Here is an 18778-nt window from a genome sequence, read left to right as displayed (position 1 = left end):
ACAAGCTATGTCATCTTGTTAGCAGCCCTTTGTTAGTTTTGGTCTTTACGTGGAATTCAAGTAAAGCACCAGGCTTTGCACGTGGGAGCCCCTAAGAAGCCCAATTAAGGTTTACACCACTTCCTTTGCATGATACTTTCTGATCTTGAACTTTTCCAAGCCAGTTCAGGACTTCTTGTGACATTGAAACAAGAAACAAACATCTCACGACTCGCTCTTAGTAAACCAGCCATTCGCTTGTACTGAGCGTAGAAACTCTGTGATGGCCTCATCTTGCTCTTCATGGCCAATTGACCCGAAAGCTCACTCCTGTCTCTCTTGCTAATTGAACGGAGAAGGAGTACGAGAGAGGAAGGGAAAGGGAAAGAGGAAGAACGGGAGAGAGAAAACGAGGGAGTCTGAGGAGAATGGAACGACGTGATAGAGGAGAGAAGCGAGGGGTGGTGCAGCATGCAAGGCCTCATTGATTGGGCGGTGAGCGGTGCAATGTTTCTCTCCTGACACTTGCACGCATTAAAGCTACATAAACACCCATAATTGGTTCGTTTAGAGCGGAGTGGAGGGAAAACAGCACACACACAGTCGTTCCTAAAATGAAATGCTCATGAAAAGGCATCACAAGCCTGCAGGCGGGTTGGTGTGTGCAGAAAGATGCGTGTGTGAGAGTCACATGTCCCAGTGCTGTACTAAGCAGGAATGATAAAAACCATCCTAAGAGACTTGGTGTGACAATAAGACTCACTTAAGGGAGAGGAAGAAATGGGAGGGAGGTTGCTGACTGTGACAAATTAGTTCTCAAATATCGAGGTTGCCGATTGGCTGCGGGCGTCGGGAGGGAGGGATGCGGTTGGTTGGCTGAGCTGATGGATGGTTATTAATGCAGATCTAATGAAAGAGATATTGAAGTTATATTTGGTGTTTTATGCATTTGTGCAATCCTGGAGCACACAAGTAAAAAGAAGTTATTTGAGAAAATTAAAACAGCCGTAAGAGCCGTGCGTCGTACAGCACGAAGGCCAGTAATTCTATTTCTGTTCCTGGATGGACAATGTGTGCGAGGGGCATTATTCAGGGTGTTCCCTACGTCCCGTAAGGCCTTATCCATCAGGTCCCCCCTGACAGAGTGTAACTGGCCCCGCCTCCTCGCGCCCAAATCCGGAGGGCCGTGTCGCTGGCTAAGTGGAGCGCTCCCTGGACGTGGAATGATGGGATCCCTCGATCTCGGCTGTCATCTCTAATCCAACACTCTCACCCACACAGCTGAATCTTCATCTGTCTTTCTCATGCGGTGCACGGCATGCCGGCTCTCACACACACACACACACGCACAACTTTCTCCATTTATCTCCACACACACTCTTGGCCCCAAATACATTTGCATTCACTAGCAGTTCAGATGCTGTATCAACATTGCTGAATCTACATAATGTTGACGTGTCCAGGTGCTAAGTCACCATTATGTCTCTCTTTAACAGTCACACACACACACACACACACACACAGGGGAAGGGCCAGGCAGGTCACAGCGGCACCAGAGCACTGGACTGTGGTAAGCAGGTAAATATAGCGAGGACAGGCTTTATTAGAATAGAAAAAGCTCTGTTACTGTCACGGGTAAGCATGAGCGATTGGGATGGATCTCTACCTTCATGGCCGGATTCCAACAGTCGGCCTCAGCTATTCTGAAAAGCCTCGGCGCCTCTGGGTTGTGTCTTTTATGAACCCTGGGATGCGGGTTGTGTATAGTGTTTGAGTGTGCACCCTGTTTAATTCATTGCTAATCTCCTTGGACTATAAAAAGGGAGAAGGTGTGAGTATGTCAAAGATTCCTAATGTAACTGCCCAGCAGATTACCGCCGTCTCCTCCAAATCAATACCGTCGAGGGGGTGAAAAAAAAGCTGGTCTCATCTCAACTCACATCACCATTTGCTCTGCACACACACACACACACACACTCGCAGAGCCGATGTTAATCCACGTTCATAATAGTGTTCAAATGTAAGATGGCCATGGGCAAACGGAGAGAAACAAGCTACAAAAAAAAAGATGAGGCACGCGCAGGTCACGTAATCGCCACTAAACCTATAGACAAAGAACCACCCATCGCCAATCCTCCAAAGCTCATTGATCCCATCAACATCCAGACGGACTAAAGGTCCCCCTCTTCCCCTGATGTTGCCGAACAATCACTCTATAAGTGGGATCAATATTGATTATCATCTTTAAACTGTCTGCCTCTGGCCGTGCACCTCAGGAGCTGCTGTATATCCTCAAGGTCTGCAGTTTGGGGGATCAAAAACGGGCTCTGTTGCCCGTCGCATCGGGCCCATTTGGGGATTTTGTGTTAAGTGGAAACGGAGCACGAGAACAGTAAGAGAAGGAAGATCATCAGGGAGTTAGTAGCGTATGAATAACTGAGGAAAATTCAACTTCAGATTAGCTGCCCGCTGCAAACTTTTAAAACCAAAGGCAGGGATGTGTCAGTACCAGAGTCCGGCTCCCTTCTTTCCTCCTTCCCCCCACTGTTCCACCCCACACATTTGACTCCATCCCGTCAATCATGCCTCTCAGATAGCCCCATGATCGCAATCGACACTCAAATGATGGAAGTGAATAAAACTCATTACTGACAGTCAGCGTGAGTCATGGCCGAACAGTAAAAGTTACGTCTGGCCCACAAGCCGTTCATCCCTCAGCCGTGCTTTATGATGGGGAGACCTGGTCTGGTTCACATTGCCTTTCAGCAGCAATCTCCATCAATCAACCACACCTACAGATACCCCCACCTCCCCTGTGCTTAATGCATCTTGAGTCGTCAGACATCCGACCACTTTCATCCAAGTGGTTGGAGAGTTTTTAGTGGTGGGTTCTGGGCCGGGAGTGTCACAAACCCTTGTGCCTGGGGTTGACTATGTGGCCATTGCAATAAACCAAACGAGCTGCTGATTTTTTATTTTTTTTTAATGAAACACCCCATTGTCACTCGGTGGAACCAACTATTTCTCACGCTCGCGAGGCCCCCCGGGGGGGCCTTTTTACTGCCGCTGTCCATACTCCCCACCTATCTATACTAACCACTGCCTAAACAAGTCTTTACCTAATGTAAACTAAGCCAGGCCAGTGAGTCACCCACCATCTTAGACCTCCTCCTAACTGGTCCTGTCCCCATAAACCCCATGCAGAGAGAGAGAGGGCACTGTTTACAGAAACACAGGAGCGGCTCACCTCTGATCTGGCCTGCGATAGCGGAAAAAGAAAAGAGAGCGAGGGAATGAGTGAGAAGCACGGAGAGGAAAGGAGACGCCAGGGGTTACATGATTGCAGGACAAACTCATAAAAGTTCCATTAACCCACGAGGAGTTAAAGAGGCCCTGTTTTCATCCAGCAGACAGCCGTTCAGAAACAGAGCATCACCATAAACTGTGTCCTCCTTTCTTTCCTCCATCTTTCTCTTGATCTCCACAGCCCTCGCGTCTCTTTGTCTCTTTGACCCCTTCACCCCTCGGTTCAATTCCGTATTGAACATATTTTACTTATTTTTCGCTCCCATTCTCACAGGACCAGCTCAGACATTGTAAACATAAATCTATAAACAAGGACTCCGTCCTACTTAGACTCTCCCACTCTCGCCTCCTTCTGCTGACCAAAACTGTTGTCCCTCCCTTAATCTGGGTTCCTGGTCTGTGAGTCACAACCTGCAGACGCCAAAGATCTGTCAGCGTCAGTCTGTCTGTCTTATTAAACCGGCTCGGCTATTCATCCACGTCTGCTCGCTAACTCCTTTCAGGTTGATCTGATAAGAGACATTTCTACCAAAACCTGTCTATTGCATGAGGATATTTGTAGTTTTAAGTGGAAATCCAAGATGGCATTATTTTAATGTTCCCATGGTGTTGAGCTCTTTTCTGTCCCTTCTCATACAAATTTTTTTACTCGCACTTTCAGTCCTTTCTACTACTGTTTCAATACTACAACTCTCTGGTTCCCAGCAAAGCGTTGTGGTTGCTACATGAAAACAAAATGCACCGCTTCATGTTTGCAAGGGGAGACCCGAGTCACGCGGGATGAGAGCAGATTGTGTTTTAACGATCAGTAATTCATGCTTCTTTTTTTTTTATATGAACACATTTTAGTTTTACTTTTCGAAGCACTACAGATAAAGCAATCATAAAAAAATACATGAACAAGATAACCTCCCATCCTGCCACTAATTCATGCAACAACAGACTACTGTGTGTCAACAATAATTATTATGAAACCTCATTGAGCATAAATAGTTCTATCTGCTTCTATCTGACATTGATGAGATGCTTTATAACATAGTAGCATAAAACAGAGGCAGTAAGATATGACCATCAAGCTTAATAACCCTCTGGATTAACATTGAAATAACTATTTGTTCTTCTTTATATCTCTAACCTATACCTTTGCCACAGATTTCTTTTTGTGAAATAATTCTGGCGCGCATGTTTGTGACGCCATTATAAACACTAACCTTTGCTGACCCTCTAGCGTGTCTGTAACTTTAGTTTTATAGTTTCGGGGAGGTCGGCCTCCCGCCAAACAGTGCGAGTGTTCTTTGAAATCGTCCATTAGGGCACTAAGCACAGGCTCTTAGCTCATCTTCTGATGCTCTCGCTATCTGGTACCATTATCTCTTCTGCTCCTTTTCCCATGCCGTAACCTTACCTCCCAAAGTTATCTTCCCTCAGCACACACACATACACCTTTTTTTTCCAAATTCACATTTTTGGGGAATTTACCACCAAAGAGGTTTTGTCTTTTGATGTACATTGGTACAGAACATTGGTTAAATACGTGGCTCCTTTTGCTGAATAAAAAAAAAAACCTCTCTCTTGTCATTCTGGTATATTTAGTGTATTATATTATGCGTGTCATGGTGGTGTATTGACAAGCTGTCCCTGAAACGTCCAAGATTGAGACTGGAAGGTCACGTAGAGCGTCACAGTTTGAAGTTTAGGGCCGCTGACTATTGTGTCGTCGGAGTCAGAATGTGTTAGACACACACACACACACACCATTTAATCCATTCCTGTTGTTCTGGGTTTTGGAAACATAAGAGAAATAAAAAAGACACCATCCAAACAAAGCATTGAATCTGCAGCACGGTGCACAGCGTCCACCCTTCAGTTCAGTCAAGAAACACTAGTCAATTTCCGTGCATTACAAGCACACAATCCTTTTCACAGAAAACCACTAAGTGAGGTCTATGCCTCAAATGTAGTTATTAGAAAACATCTTGAAATGCTGCTGATGTTTTTTTTTTTTTGCATCTTCATACTTTGTGGTTCATGATGATGTGGATTAAATACAAATTGTTGCCGAGGACTCGTGGCATGAGGGGACTGTTATTGGTATATTGTGGTTCTGACGTGGGGTTTAGCTAAGAGTCTCTTCAACCTCTTGCTTCATTACAATCGATTCCCTAGGAGAAGAATCAGCCCGGTATTCCGTCCATGCGAATGATCTGTGAATACTTTCCAAATATGAGCTTTTCACGTTCACTTAAATACACCAAACGGCAGCAGTGTGCGGTCAGCAGGACGACGCAGCACTTCACCCTGACAGCAGGTTTGGAGTCAGAAGGCCAGAAGGGGGGGAGGTTTGGGGGGGGGGGGGGTTGTGGGACTGAGGAGCAGAGTGAAGGGTGACCCCCAGACACCCAAGTCCCCCAGGAGAGGACCAGTCGCTTTGACAGTCATGGGACGTGAGCATAATGAGGATACATCACTGCAGCAATGAAGTCCTCCATCGCAGGCGCACGCGCCAACAAAAACAGCATTCACAACCAGACACGCGCACACACACACACACACAACGACAACAGTGCGCCCCAACGGACACGTCAAACTCTAACTTCTGAGCTGATCATATCATGGCAGAAGACGTCGAATAAGCCTAAAAACTAATGCCAAATTGCCCCCCTGCAGAGCGACTGTGGGAACCCGCCGGCCCTTGTGCCCGATCGGCTGTCTGATGATCCCCTGGGAAAGCAGGAGTGCAGCTTTTCCTGTCGCCTTCAGCCGCCGTCGTTGCGGAGCAGTAAAGCAGCCAGCGTGCAATAAAATAAAACGAGGTGCGGAGAGAGTTGGACTGATCTGCAAAGCCATGCAGCGTTAAAAAAATAATAATAACACTCTGTTGTAAAAACAAAGTGCTTATTAAATCATTTTTAAAAATATTCCACAATGTGGTGAGAGCAATTCCCCAAAAAAAAAAGATAAAACCTCGTGGGGAAAACAGATTAACAATCAAATGCAATTTATTAACTTGATCCTCATACGCTAATAGTTTTGGGAGGCCTTGGTGGCTCAGAAATGTAACAGATTAAACCACTTTACACAGAAGTATCCACTAAATTAATGTAATATAGCTACAGTTTCTGAATGACTTACAGTGTACACCTTCCTCATGTCAGGACGTCAAGGAAAACTGCATTTCCTCCTAACTCTGGCCATTACACAACGATTTCCTTACACCTATCCAACCATTACATTTCAAAGGGTTTTGACAAAGTCCACTCATATAAAAGTAACCTGAATGCCAAGCTGTGTTTATGACTTTGTAACGCTGTAAACCGAATATTGAAGAAATTTATACAAGCCGTTAAAATTACTGCCAACAAAGGAATAAGACCTGCCGATCCTTAGATTGCTTCAACTCTCTTCCCCTGGGGGTGGCCATCATAGAATGGATCACAACTACACAAAATAAAGGGAAAACAAAGGCAAAGTGACATTGCATTGGGTTGTTAGGTTGAGGTCCAGATGCTGTTGTCATTACTCTTACTCATAATCTCTTTTAATTTGTTGTTACTGCCTGTCTTCAGCATCCTGTTTTCAACTCCACGACCGAACTAGGTTTCATCCCCAACAACTGCAATGGGTGAGGTTTCCTCACCTCTAGATGTCATTGTCATGTCATCGTGTCATCGGGGTAAGAGACAACATCAGTGCCAAATGTCCACGCCTTTCCCTGCTCCATCAATCAAGGTTGAGGAAATGCTTCCGCTTGGTGAAAGCAAAATTCATTTTTATAACTGACTGAGATTGGGGCCACTTGACAGTCCAAGAAAAAACTGAAATATGAAGATGAACAATTTGTGAAAAGCGTTAAAATGCTACATGACCGTCTTTTCTTAAGGGTGCTAATCCATGAAGCAAGACGCTAAACACCTGCATGGTATTTGGTACTTTACTTCAGGGTTGTTGTTTTTTAAATGGTATACTACATCAGAGTCCACACTACATAACCAGCTGAACTTCAGCTTCCCAGTATTTTGGAAATTATCATTTTATACATTTATAATAATGATAATAATTTCCTTTAAAAAAAAGTAAAAAGTAAGACACATGCAGAAATCACATTTGCCATTGTTGTGTTGGTCATTTGCTCATGGTCGGATTTTAGAAATCTATATCAGAGGATGCTCTGATATAGATTTCTAAAAACCGACCATGAGCCGAGAAACCAAGGGAAAGGTCATGCTCTCCGCTGCAACAGAAGAAGTCCAATCCTTCTATGTTTTCTTAAAAAACAATAATCGGAGCCCTGTATCCCCTGTCCCATGAGTCTCCCATGGCTCTAAATCCAAGAACTAATGATGGCAAAGAGGATAAAATTGAGGAGGGATCAGCACGGCGATCCAAATAAGGTTCCCCCAGGAGATTGTTTTGGTTCACCACCCATCATCCCAACAGCTGTTTTACAAGAGGTGACCCTCTAACAAACCCAGTGCCTTTGATTTCAATGTAATCAATGAAGGATCCAACTGGTTCCTCCATATTCCAAACTGGCGAGTGAGTTTTCTGTGGAAAGCTTTTTCACTGCATCTTCTTGATACGTCTCGGCATTAAGAAATGGACATTTTGCTGCAATCATTCAGCGCCATAGTTGTTACCACAGGTCAACAATTGTGACATGCCGCTCACTGCTCCATTTCTACTCAAGAGCTGAGGGAGAATAAAGGGAGATTGGACTGAATTGGACTTGATCTTCATTAAAAGTGTTTTTTTTTTAAAGCTGACCATTTTACACGTCTGGCTGGTATTTATTTGAAAACTCAACATGAATTGTCTTTATTATCTGAATAACACATTGTGAAGAAAGATGGAACATTCTCCTCTCCAGTGCTTCCTTCAGCTTTAGGGAAAATGCTGTTTGGCTTGTCCACTGTTTAAAAGCCCCGGACCACATTAACTGGCTTATTGTGCAGAGACAGCATCATTTTGTGATATACGATCGGATTCGAAACTCTTTATGCCATTTAATATCTATAATATTAGAATGCCTATCTTTCATGATATTTTTCTCTAAATATTAATTTCTCAAGTGATGGTAAGGGGATGCAAAAAAAGCTGATTCCGTCACATTTACAACACAACACAAAGACCGGCACAGGAATATTTCAGATGTGAAGCAGCGTCAGCAACTGGTCAATCCCACCGCATCTGTGAGTGCAAACATAGATTACTTATGTTCTCTTTCCTTTCCCAATGTGCACAAATAGTAGTTGTGGAAGAATTATGTCTCATCCGCCTATATGAGGTTTTAGTTTAGGCCTAACAAATAACGTCCTGTGTTTTTGGTAATCAATGACGGATGGATGGATGGATGAGTGGATGGATGGATGGATGGATGGATGATAACAAAGATGATTGTTAAGCAAAACTACATTCGTCCCTATAATACATTGCATGATAAAATATCAATGGGGATCCTTGTCATAATTATTTAATCCTGCTGTCCCCTGGGACTTTCTAATACAACTGATTAAGCACCGCATTATAACCCAGCATTTTGAATTTGTTTGGATAAAATGTGTTTTCAGTCCATTTGATCGTGAACGCACGCAGGACCAGCGAGAAACCTCATCGGCTCCACTTTGATCGAAAGAGCATGTTTTGCATGCTGAATCCATCCTACTATTGCGTTGCTCTGGTACATCACATGAGCACGTAACAGCCGGCCCGTTTTCCAGCCGCATCGCTGTCTCCGGTGCACCGTAAATAAGGTTGATAAAGACGCTGCCGAAAACGACTTTCGCGCGTCCCCCGATTGATTTACCGTGACCCCCGTTTCCAAATGATATTGGAAGCCTATTTAAACAGATGAAGGCTTAAATTGTCTCGCTAGTATGCGCGTTAATCTCCCATTCATCATCATTACTGTGTGATTGGTCCGTCCACGCCTCCGCCAGCCCCTTTCCGTTACGACAAGGGCCTGTAAATTAGGATGTAATCCAATTTAAACAGCGGTAGCAGCAGCCACGGATCCATTTGTTTTGTTTAGGGGGGGTTTCTTCTGTTTTTGAATCTGCTGTCGGCGGACAGCTGCACCGCAACGCCCCTTATCAAAGTGCTTTGTGCGGGTTGCAGGAGCCAGGGAGCCCTGAGCCAATTCTCACTAATAGGATCTTATACGGCTGCTGTAATTGGTGTTATGTGCACAATACAGGAACCCATCATATATCGAAGCTCAGTCATACGCAATCTTTCGGCGATTAAATGGCGTGTTGATGGCGGATGAGGCCGCCGAGGATTCAGCCGTGTGGTTTATGCAGCGAGGAGAGATGGAAACGCGCGGCCGGGTAAACGTGGTTGTATGCGGCTCGCTTTAATGTGTCATTCTAGCACAGTGCAGCGCGGGTTTAGAAGATGATATTATAGTTCTGCGGCTCAATTTGTAACCAAATGCAAATTCTGTTCCAAGCTTTTTCCAAATAACCTTCCGAAGCCGGAACTTCGGAGCGACTTTGAATGCTCAGCCACTCGGATCCGTTCATCTTTATTTTAATGGAAGGATTTTATTATGCACAAACCAAAGCTGTTTTGCTGCATGACCCGTGTCCCTATCAGGCTTAAAGACAACGGCTGATAGTTTACATAAATCTGCCTTGTGCTTTCGCCCCAACCCGAGCGCCTTAAACGGTGTATTATTCCAAACATATGCATTTTAATCAGCTTGGTCACACTTACAAGAACTCCAGTTAATAAGGCCATCAATCAGACGTGTGTTCTGGAGGGAGTACGGGTGGGACGAAGGGAGGGGGGGGGGGGCTTTTTGTGTCTGGTTTTCCATTTTGTGCGCAGACACATTTTCCTTGGACAAGATGCAGGAAGATGAACACGTTTTCCTTAAGGCCGCCGTGCATTTGAAGGCTCGTGTTCTTATTTTATTAAACACAACAACGCCACATTGCAAATGTTCTTTTCTCTGCACTGACTCGTGATGTGTCCCTTTTGCGAACCCCCTCCCTTTTTTTTTTTAAATTGTCATTTTGCCAGTCCTGTTAGTCTTTTAATTTGCTCAGCCCCGGTCAAACGTGGCCAATTAAGATCCCGTTGATTGCTCCGAATCATCGATCTCTTTGCATTTCCAATATCTTCCGACAACTAATTCTGTCGCGTCTATTAGGTGCTGGGAGAGAAAATATGAGTGGCTTTAACGGAGCCCGGGGACCACTTAACTGTCACGTTCAATCTAGCGGTCCCATCAGGAGATATGGGGGCAAACTGGTGTTTTGACACCGGCCACTTGAGAAGAAAATTAGTGTTATCATTGGAGTTGAATTGTGGGGGTTGGTAGAACTATTGTGAGTATAGAAAATCCTTAACGGCCACCAAACAAAAATAAAAAGGAGCCGATAGATAGAGAGACTTTTTGGAATTCGATTTTATTCTTTAGGTGGAAGTAACATTTAGGAATACTTTTTTTATTCTCAATTTCTTAACTCTCTATTAAGGCTATTTTCTATTTAAATAAATCGTTAAAAAAACGTTTAGAAACATTCATTTGCTCAATTGATTCCTTGACAGTGTTTATTACAAATGAAACGTTAGGACAACCAAGTAAAAAAAAAACGAAACAATCTAAATAAAGAAGAAAAATAAAACGAAAACATGAAGTCCAAACTGGTGTCACTTCAGCAGTGCAGAGCAAGAAACGTATTTTTTAAAAGAGGCAGATAAGCATATATTAATCATATTTCCATCCGTGTGTAAGACGGGTCTCTTAAGTCGTTAAGGGGAAGAACTGACAGGGGTTGATCGGCTTAACAATGTTGACATATTATTATTTTTTTCTTCTTTCTGATTGTCCGATCTCTGCCTCCTTCCATCTTCCGCTGCCTCCTTCTTCCCACCCTCCTCCTCCTCCTCCTCCCCCTCCTCCCCAACACGTCGAACCGCGCGGGCCGTAGTAATCCGTTCCCCCGGCGCCTTGTTACTTTTTGCCAGTAACGATCCCTTCCTGGTATTACCATTAATTCAACACTCAGAAATTCACCGGCTTCGTACATATACATCACTTACTAATTTCACCAGCATCTGCACATTTCCACCCAGGCAGCCGCGGAGGGGCCTGCTGCACGAGCGCCGCTTCGTAATGAGACGGCCGCAGTCTGTTAACAAATCTCCTTGTTAAAAAGAGAGACGGAAAGCATCATTCTCGCGTAACTAGCGGTACGTGTGTAGGTCGGCGTGGACGCGGAAAGAGACGACGCGTAATGATTAAAAAAAAAAAAAAAAAAAAAGCTTAACTCGATCCATCACGCATGTTTAAAACGTCTCCGGATGCACCTCTCACACACATCAAATGAATCATCTAAAAAAAATGATGTCAGGTTTTCTGTCCATCTCCGCGTTTGTCAGTGACGGTCCTGGTTCTGCAGTGGGGTTCGTGGTTTTTCACGTGGCCGTTGAGTCGGATGAAATTCTGCTTGGCTGATTTTTCTCGCCCCAAGTTCAGGATGTCTTTCACTGCTTACAGGCTAGCTCTTCATGCTGTGTCAGACCTGCTCATTACACTATGTTAAGTTAAAAAGGTTTATGCTAATGACTTATAGGGAACAATAACTGTTTGTTTTTTTGTTTTTATCTGGTCAGAGGCACTTCTTCCCTCTGGTCTAAAGTCACAGGTGAGGATTTGCTGAGCACTGAAGGCGTGAAAGTGACAAAAGCTTCAGTCCTGCTCGTTGGGGAGCAAGCGAAGTCCGAGGCGGGGGGCCTGGTTGAGATGCCGTTGGATGGACTTGAGTGACAGGCCAAGCAGGTACAGGGGCTTCCCCCGGGGCCGAGGCCGTGGGTCGGGCCCGGGTACAGGGAGGGGTGTCTGAAGGCGCACAGGAGCTCCGGCCTCTGGTAAGGGTGAGACAGCATCCGGAAACTGTCGAGGGAGCGCAGGGGGTTGGAGAAAGGGGTGCCCGCCGGAGACGAGCCGGCTCCGACCCCCAGGTGGGAGTAGTAAGGCAGCGGCAGGTGCGATGGGAAGGGGTAGGGCAGGTTCCCCGTGGCCGCCGCGTGGCTCATCATGTAGGTGTAAAAGGCCGGGTCAGCGGGGTGAGGCCAAGTCATGGCCAGACGCTGACGCTTGTCTTTCATCCTGCGGTTCTGAAACCACACCTGAGACAGAGACACGGCGGGTAAAATATTAACCACAACCCCCATTGATCAAAAGACAAACGACAGTAACGGACTCAGTTCCGCTTTTGCGCTCCAAGAAAAATCAGGGTGTTGTTGTTTTGTTTTGGTATTTCGGATTGGATGCAATTTCATCTTTAACAAGCCAATTACTATTTCGATGGTGTCAGTTAATAATATAATATTATATAATATATTACTTATTATTATACAATATTAACAATATTATTCGTATTATTCGTATATTTGGAGACGAAGTAGTGCTACCTTGATGGTGGTTTCAGGCAGATTCAAGGCGGCCGCCAGTTCGCATCTCCGCGGCCTGGACACATAGTTCTCCCGGTAAAACTCCTTCTCCAGCCGTGCGATCTGCTCTCGGGTGAACGCTGTCCGGTACCGGCGAATCTGATCAGCCGCGTAGGACAGAGAGCCCGGACCCTGGGCGATGTTACCCGGGTCGGCACCATTGTCACTCGGGTGACCCGGAGAATCCCCATTTCGACCTGAATTAGTATGCAGAATGGTTAATAAGATGTCATTAGCATACGGGATAAAACACAGTAGAATCCATTAAATTGATATGCACCGCATTGAAACGTTTTATTCATTTCGTGTCAAATGCATCAATTTATTTTCCTAATTCCATTGTTTTAACTGTGTCACTTGTATTATCGAGGGCCTTCCTTTCATAGTGCCGGTCTTCATTTAGTGAAGTCTTAAAAACTTACTAGTATTTATGTAGTTCAGTATTTTCCACAATATAGCCATGATTTTACTAAATTTAAAAATCTAAAATTGATCAAGTTACAATTGGTCAGTTATTCATCCCTTTCGGTTTGAGGCACAATAAGAAACGCATCAAATATGCCCATTTTTAGTATCTGCTAGGACAATTTCTATGACCCATTTTCAAAAAACAGTGTGAGGTCTTTGCATCATAACGGTGCCAGATACAACCCAGACATGCGTTGGTGGCTTTCCCTTCACGTTTGTTGCTTGTGGTTCACATTAAAAATCTGGCATTGTTCCTCCTCCTGCAGACTCATATAACCGATTTTCTTTCCGTGACTCATTGTCAAATTGAGAAAGGTAAATCCCTGGTTGGATTGTGGATTTCACCTCAGCGTGTTTGCAGCCACACTGGTCACTTGACAGAACTGCTCTACAGCAGCGACTGCAGTTCTATCTGTTGTTGTTATTATGGCTGCAGCGAATTTCCCTCAGGGATAATATACATTTTACAGTTCCAGATTGTTCGGGTGCATTCTGAAATATTTGATTGACATGATCTACGTTTGCGTTTCAATAAACTTAATTCGCACAAACATGCAGTCACGTCACAGAAAAACCCGCAGTGGCATGCAGCTCCCAGCCTACCTTTAGCTATCGGGTAGTCCATGCTTTCAGGCGTGCAGCTGACATCAATTTCCTCGTAGAAGTCCGACTCGGTGTCCGAGCTGCTGCCGTCTTTGTGGGGATGATCCCCCCTGTGTCTTTCTCCGGAGGAAGACCTGTCAACTGGCCTCATGTCTGCGCATATATTCCTCGGTGCGTTCTCCTCCATCACCACCTCCACTCTGCGGGAGTAGGGCGCAGCGCCGGGGCTCAGACAGCGCCTCTGCCCGGGCTTACCCTGCGCGGAGCTGCCGATGGCTCCTGACAAATCGGAGTTGCTCTTGCCAAGCTGACCTCCCTCTGCCAGCGTTCCCATCTCCTCTCTGCGTTCCATCGCAACCACGACGTGCAAAAACCTCGACTCCGCGGTGGAGTGCAAGCCGTCAAAACCAAGGCGATTATTTTCAGATTGGAGGGGGGTGTGTGTCTGTGTGTGTGTGTGTGTGCGTGCGTGTGTGTGTGGTGGCTACAAGGGTGAGGGGGCGGTGGGGGGAGGAGGGGGCTGAGTCCCAAGGAAAAGGAGAGGCTTCTGGAAAAGAGGGGATGCAATCCGGTCTGACCCTGACAGAAGAGCACTCCAGAGTGCGCAGAAGGAGCTCTGGGAGGGATCACCATTTACCCTCTCTCTCTTTCTCCAGAGCTGTCATTCTTAATAGGCCCGTCGTCATGACGCCCCCCCACACCCCCCTTCCCCCCCCCAACTCCCTTTCCTCCAGATGACGACACGCGTTGATTGGATATAAACAGACGAAGCAATGGGAGCGTCGAGACTGAGGTGGAAAAGATTTCGAGGGCATCCGTACACGCATCCATCCATCCAACCAAATAAAAATACACATTTTATATTAACTCTAGACATATTCACCACTGGATTTGACGAGTGCAGACTTGTATAATAATAAAACCCTTTTTATTAAACATCAATTAAAATAAGTTGCATTTTACTGCGCCCCCGAAAATTATATGATTCTTAGTCCGTCTTTACTACAACGAAAGTGGAGTCAAGTAAAGTACTCAAAGGTCAAGTCTCACGGTCAGAGTTTAGATAAAATACTATTTAACTTCAAGTCCTAAAAGTCACGAACAGTAACACCACACAGGCCGAAAACTCAATTAAATGTGCCCGTCTTGAAGAAGTTGTAATACTTGCCATGTACATTTTGAATTTATATTGAACTTGAACGAAATCCAAAATGATCACCAACCCTCATACATTTAAACCATAACACGATTATGCTCTGAATTATTCCAGGGTCTTGAGATATTAGCATTTCAGTAAGAAAGTGACTCAACGCCAGAGGTGACGAACCCGTCTGTAACGTATTTACTCCCTAAAAAACTAAAGTTGTACAACATCTAAATTATGCAAAATACTAAATGACGCAGCACGCAGGATGTCCACTGTTATTTTGAGGCTTATGCCTCATTTGGCTGTGATCAAGTCTTCCTTTGCTCCAACTTGCAACCTCAACCTAAAATCGGTCCACCACTATGACACATGTTTAAAACACGCCTATTGGACTGTAATGTAAGTCCTGCACCTGTAACGTATCTTAGCAAATATGCTCCTGAAGACCTCGAATATGTGATGGAAAAGGACTTTACATTTAAACCTATCTGTGCTTGATGCCTCTAAATACAGCCCCCCCCCCCCCTCTTTTAAATATCGGGCATGGTAGGAGATTGGGACGCCAGTTATCATGGGTGGTCATATGGTGCCAAAGAGGGGAGAGAGGGAGACCAGGCAGCCTTCGCTGTCCTTGTGCGCCCTCGCCTGTCCGAACGAGGGAAGAGGCCCCAGCGGCGGCCGCCCCCTCCCCCCAGCCCGCCAGCTGAGACGCTGAGGGAAATTCCTTTGGCTCCGCGACGCTTTCATCTGGCCAGCAAAGGAAAAAAGTACCCCCCCCCCCCCCGGGGGTAAAGAGAGGTATGGCTCTCACTCCCCGGCGATGTGATTCAGCTGCTTTTGTTAGTTTGAAAATAACAATAACTACTACTAATAATACAGGATAAGAGTTATGTATGTTGGTCTCTCTCTGTAATCCACTATTCATTTAATTGTAATGAACTGTGTTTTTCGTTTCGCGTAAACTCCCCTGTTATTGCATGATCATTCTTTTGGTTTTATTTTAGTTTGGGAGACTGGAAGTGCATCGTTAATGATCCCTCGGCACATCGTTAAGGAAAAAACACCAACTACTGCGAATCCGCTTAACTTTCTCAATGGAAGCAAACGTAATTTCTTGAATCTTTTTTCCCTTTGGTATTTACACAACATATGTTGTCATGTTGACCTGCTGATTTGTATTGCCTAGTAAAAATGAAAAGAATAATTCATCTGGTGGTCTTTTATTCATGTCAAGATGTTTTGTGTGGCCATATTTAGGGCTTGTTGTATGTTGAAATATGTGCCTGGGGCGATTTGATTGAGGCAGATACCATCAGAAGCTACATTTTCTGCTGGACTCGAAAATCCCCCCTTTTTAAACACTGCTTCCTTCTGCTTTCAAAATACTAAAGATAGGTCACCACGTCTTTAAGAGAATAATACGGGGATTGCAAAGGTCCCAGTGTTCTGCTACCCGGGCGTTATGCAATGGCTGGTGTCCGGGCAGACGCGATCTTGTGATCATCTGCAGATAGGGGATTTGCGCAACAGATGACAGACCTTGCTTTACAGTAGTGCCACTTATATTGTGTGTGTTTTAGATATAGTGAAGGACAGGGGGGGGGGGGTTGATTATAATGTGGAACCTTTTCCCCTCATGTGCATGCAGAAGTCCACATGCAAAGCATCGGTTGTCTTTCAAACACACCCCAGATCCTGCACAGGGAGAGTTTTGCACGGGGAGATCAAAGACGGGGGGGGGGGGGGGGGGCGCCCCACGCGGCAGACACTGCAGAATGCGCCCCCTCCGTTTTACTAGCCAGCCCAACTTGAACTTGACCATGCAGCCCGCAGTATGCAATCCGACCCATGGCCCTGGCAGTGCAGAGCAGCACGCGTTTTGCTTTAAACTCCAGAAATGTTTCAGCGAGCGAACGGGTTTGGTGGACGTCTAATCGATTGAGTCACTCCGAGTGGAATAACCTTAAAGAATATAACATCCAACCCGTACCTTCATCATCGTGGCCACTCCCTCCATGCGTTGCTTCAACATGGCCTTGAAACCGGATGACGCATCTTAGCAGAGTTAACTAGTTGACCTTGGAGCGAACACATCCTGGTGACTATGCAGCTGGAAATCTCTAAGACTCCGAGACTCGCTTTCGTCCGCTCCACCCCATCCTGCAAAACACACGCACACGCAGGGCTTAGCAAGCCAGTGAGATCAGGCCCGTATTACCCCATTAAAAGGGGAAAAAAATCATGGGGCATGGCTTACTATCAATTCAGCAGTAGCGGGGCAACACACCGGGTGCAAAGCCCCGGCGTTTCACGAGACTGCACGTAAGACTGCCTGGCATCTTCTAAGAAAGGGGATATTTACAAGTCTGTTGCAAAGGGGCTCTTATTTTTTAGAGAGGTTTGCTGTCATTTGTACGCATGTCCCTCTATTTCTTGAGGTGTCCTCGGTTTTTAGTCCACATGTGCATTGTTCTCTGATTTAAAGTCATGTGATGTGTGCAGTTCAGTTGTTGGTTGTTATGTTGTGTTGATGTGCATACCTGAAAGTGTGTTACACTTAGCCCCTAAAGACTTACTGGTTCTGGATAGTATCATGTCGATTTATATATTGACCTTGACGCTATTTCAGCCACTCAAGTAAATAGGTTTTTACGTGAATAAATACGTTTTATTTATAATATGTTTTAGATGTTAAATATTGTGATAATAATTTAAATGACTAACGAATAAATCAGCGTGCGTCCACGCTTTATCAAATGTATGTATTTTATTGTTCCTAAAAAAGATTTACAGCGAATTTGATGGTCTCCGCTGAGATCGTTTAGATCTGTCTTTTACATATTTATATATAATAATTGGTTGATTTGGTTTAAACGCATGATACTCATCGTTTCTTTGAACTGGTTCATAAAGTGTCTCAAATCGTATTTTCTTTCAATAAAGAAAGTAAGATTCTGGAATAAAATAGGAGTACGCGTTTAATGCATTATGTTATTTAAAAGTTATAGGTTTCCATTGGATGTTCCCTGTTTGTAGTTTATTTGGTGTACATGCTGCTAAAGCTTTAGACCTAGAAATGCATGTTTGGTTTTGGCCTTCGAAACGGCGAAACAAAGCGTAACTTGACTATGTCTATCACGTCGTACTCCAATGATGATGACGACGACGATGAAGGTGTAATTACCAATAACAAAAGCCACCGCAGGCTACAAAGGCATCACAAATGATGAGATGAAAAATAATCCAAAAAATAGGTAATAATAAAATGCATGTAGGCGATGGAATAAATAGTTAGAGTTCATATGATTCTTGTAGGTAGAATCAGAAGGGCACATGGCAGAGAGATGAAAACCAAAGGAATCTTGCATTTCCTCACTGCCATCACCTCCACCACAGTGAGAAATGAAACAGACGTGCAGACCTTTCTATCGGACGTTATTCCTGAATGCCATTAAACGATCTGACACGCAGCTCTTGGTGCAGTAGGCAGTTAACACAGCATTTAAGACTTCTCCTGGGGAAATTGAAACGTACAACGAACTTGTCCATCAAATGCACATCGAGGGCACTTTGAGAGCGAAACCTGACAGTTAATAGTAAACCATTAGGTGGGTTTCGTATCTGCGTGTTCGAGAATGGACTGGGACCGTTTCTCTTTTTTTTTAATGGAATCATTCATAATCCCACGACGTGTCCAGAAAATATGGAAAAGTCAAGTGTGGGACGCCCTGCGGTTCACTGCGTTGACCACAAAAACACATTGGTTGTTATGTTCTGACAACTTTTTGACAGCCTTATACTTTAAACACGTGT

At 44.8% G+C, this 18778-nt stretch overlaps 1 protein-coding gene across 1 annotated transcript; it reads right to left on the bottom strand.

Moving 5' to 3' along the window:
* Nucleotides 1-10681: 10681 nt before the first annotated feature.
* On the bottom strand, nt 10682-14463 carry evx1 (even-skipped homeobox 1). The gene is made up of 3 exons (XM_040187830.2): nt 13819-14463; nt 12709-12944; nt 10682-12423 (listed from the first exon to the last, which is right to left on the bottom strand). Exons 1-3 carry the CDS (start codon nt 14168-14170, stop codon nt 11896-11898), a joined length of 1116 nt encoding a protein of 371 aa, XP_040043764.2. The 5' UTR covers nt 14171-14463; the 3' UTR covers nt 10682-11895.
* Nucleotides 14464-18778: the final 4315 nt, after the last annotated feature.

This window comes from Gasterosteus aculeatus, chromosome 10, assembly GCF_964276395.1.
Source record: "Gasterosteus aculeatus chromosome 10, fGasAcu3.hap1.1, whole genome shotgun sequence".
Lineage (NCBI taxonomy): Eukaryota > Metazoa > Chordata > Actinopteri > Perciformes > Gasterosteidae > Gasterosteus > Gasterosteus aculeatus.
Note: the sequence above shows the minus strand (reverse complement) of the source record. Positions and strands in the feature narration are given on the sequence as shown.

What these genes read in the sequence shown, in the direction of transcription:
- evx1 (XM_040187830.2), bottom strand. Translation starts at nt 14,170, where the DNA reads ATGGAACGCAGAGAGGAGATGGGAACGCTGGCAGAGGGAGGTCAGCTT. An exon ending in GGACTACCCGATAGCTAAAG is followed by an intron (nt 12,945 to 13,818) that starts GTAGGCTGGGAG and finishes ATACTAATTCAG; the next exon opens with GTCGAAATGGGGATTCTCCG. An exon ending in TGCCTGAAACCACCATCAAG is followed by an intron (nt 12,424 to 12,708) that starts GTAGCACTACTT and finishes TCTCTGTCTCAG; the next exon opens with GTGTGGTTTCAGAACCGCAG.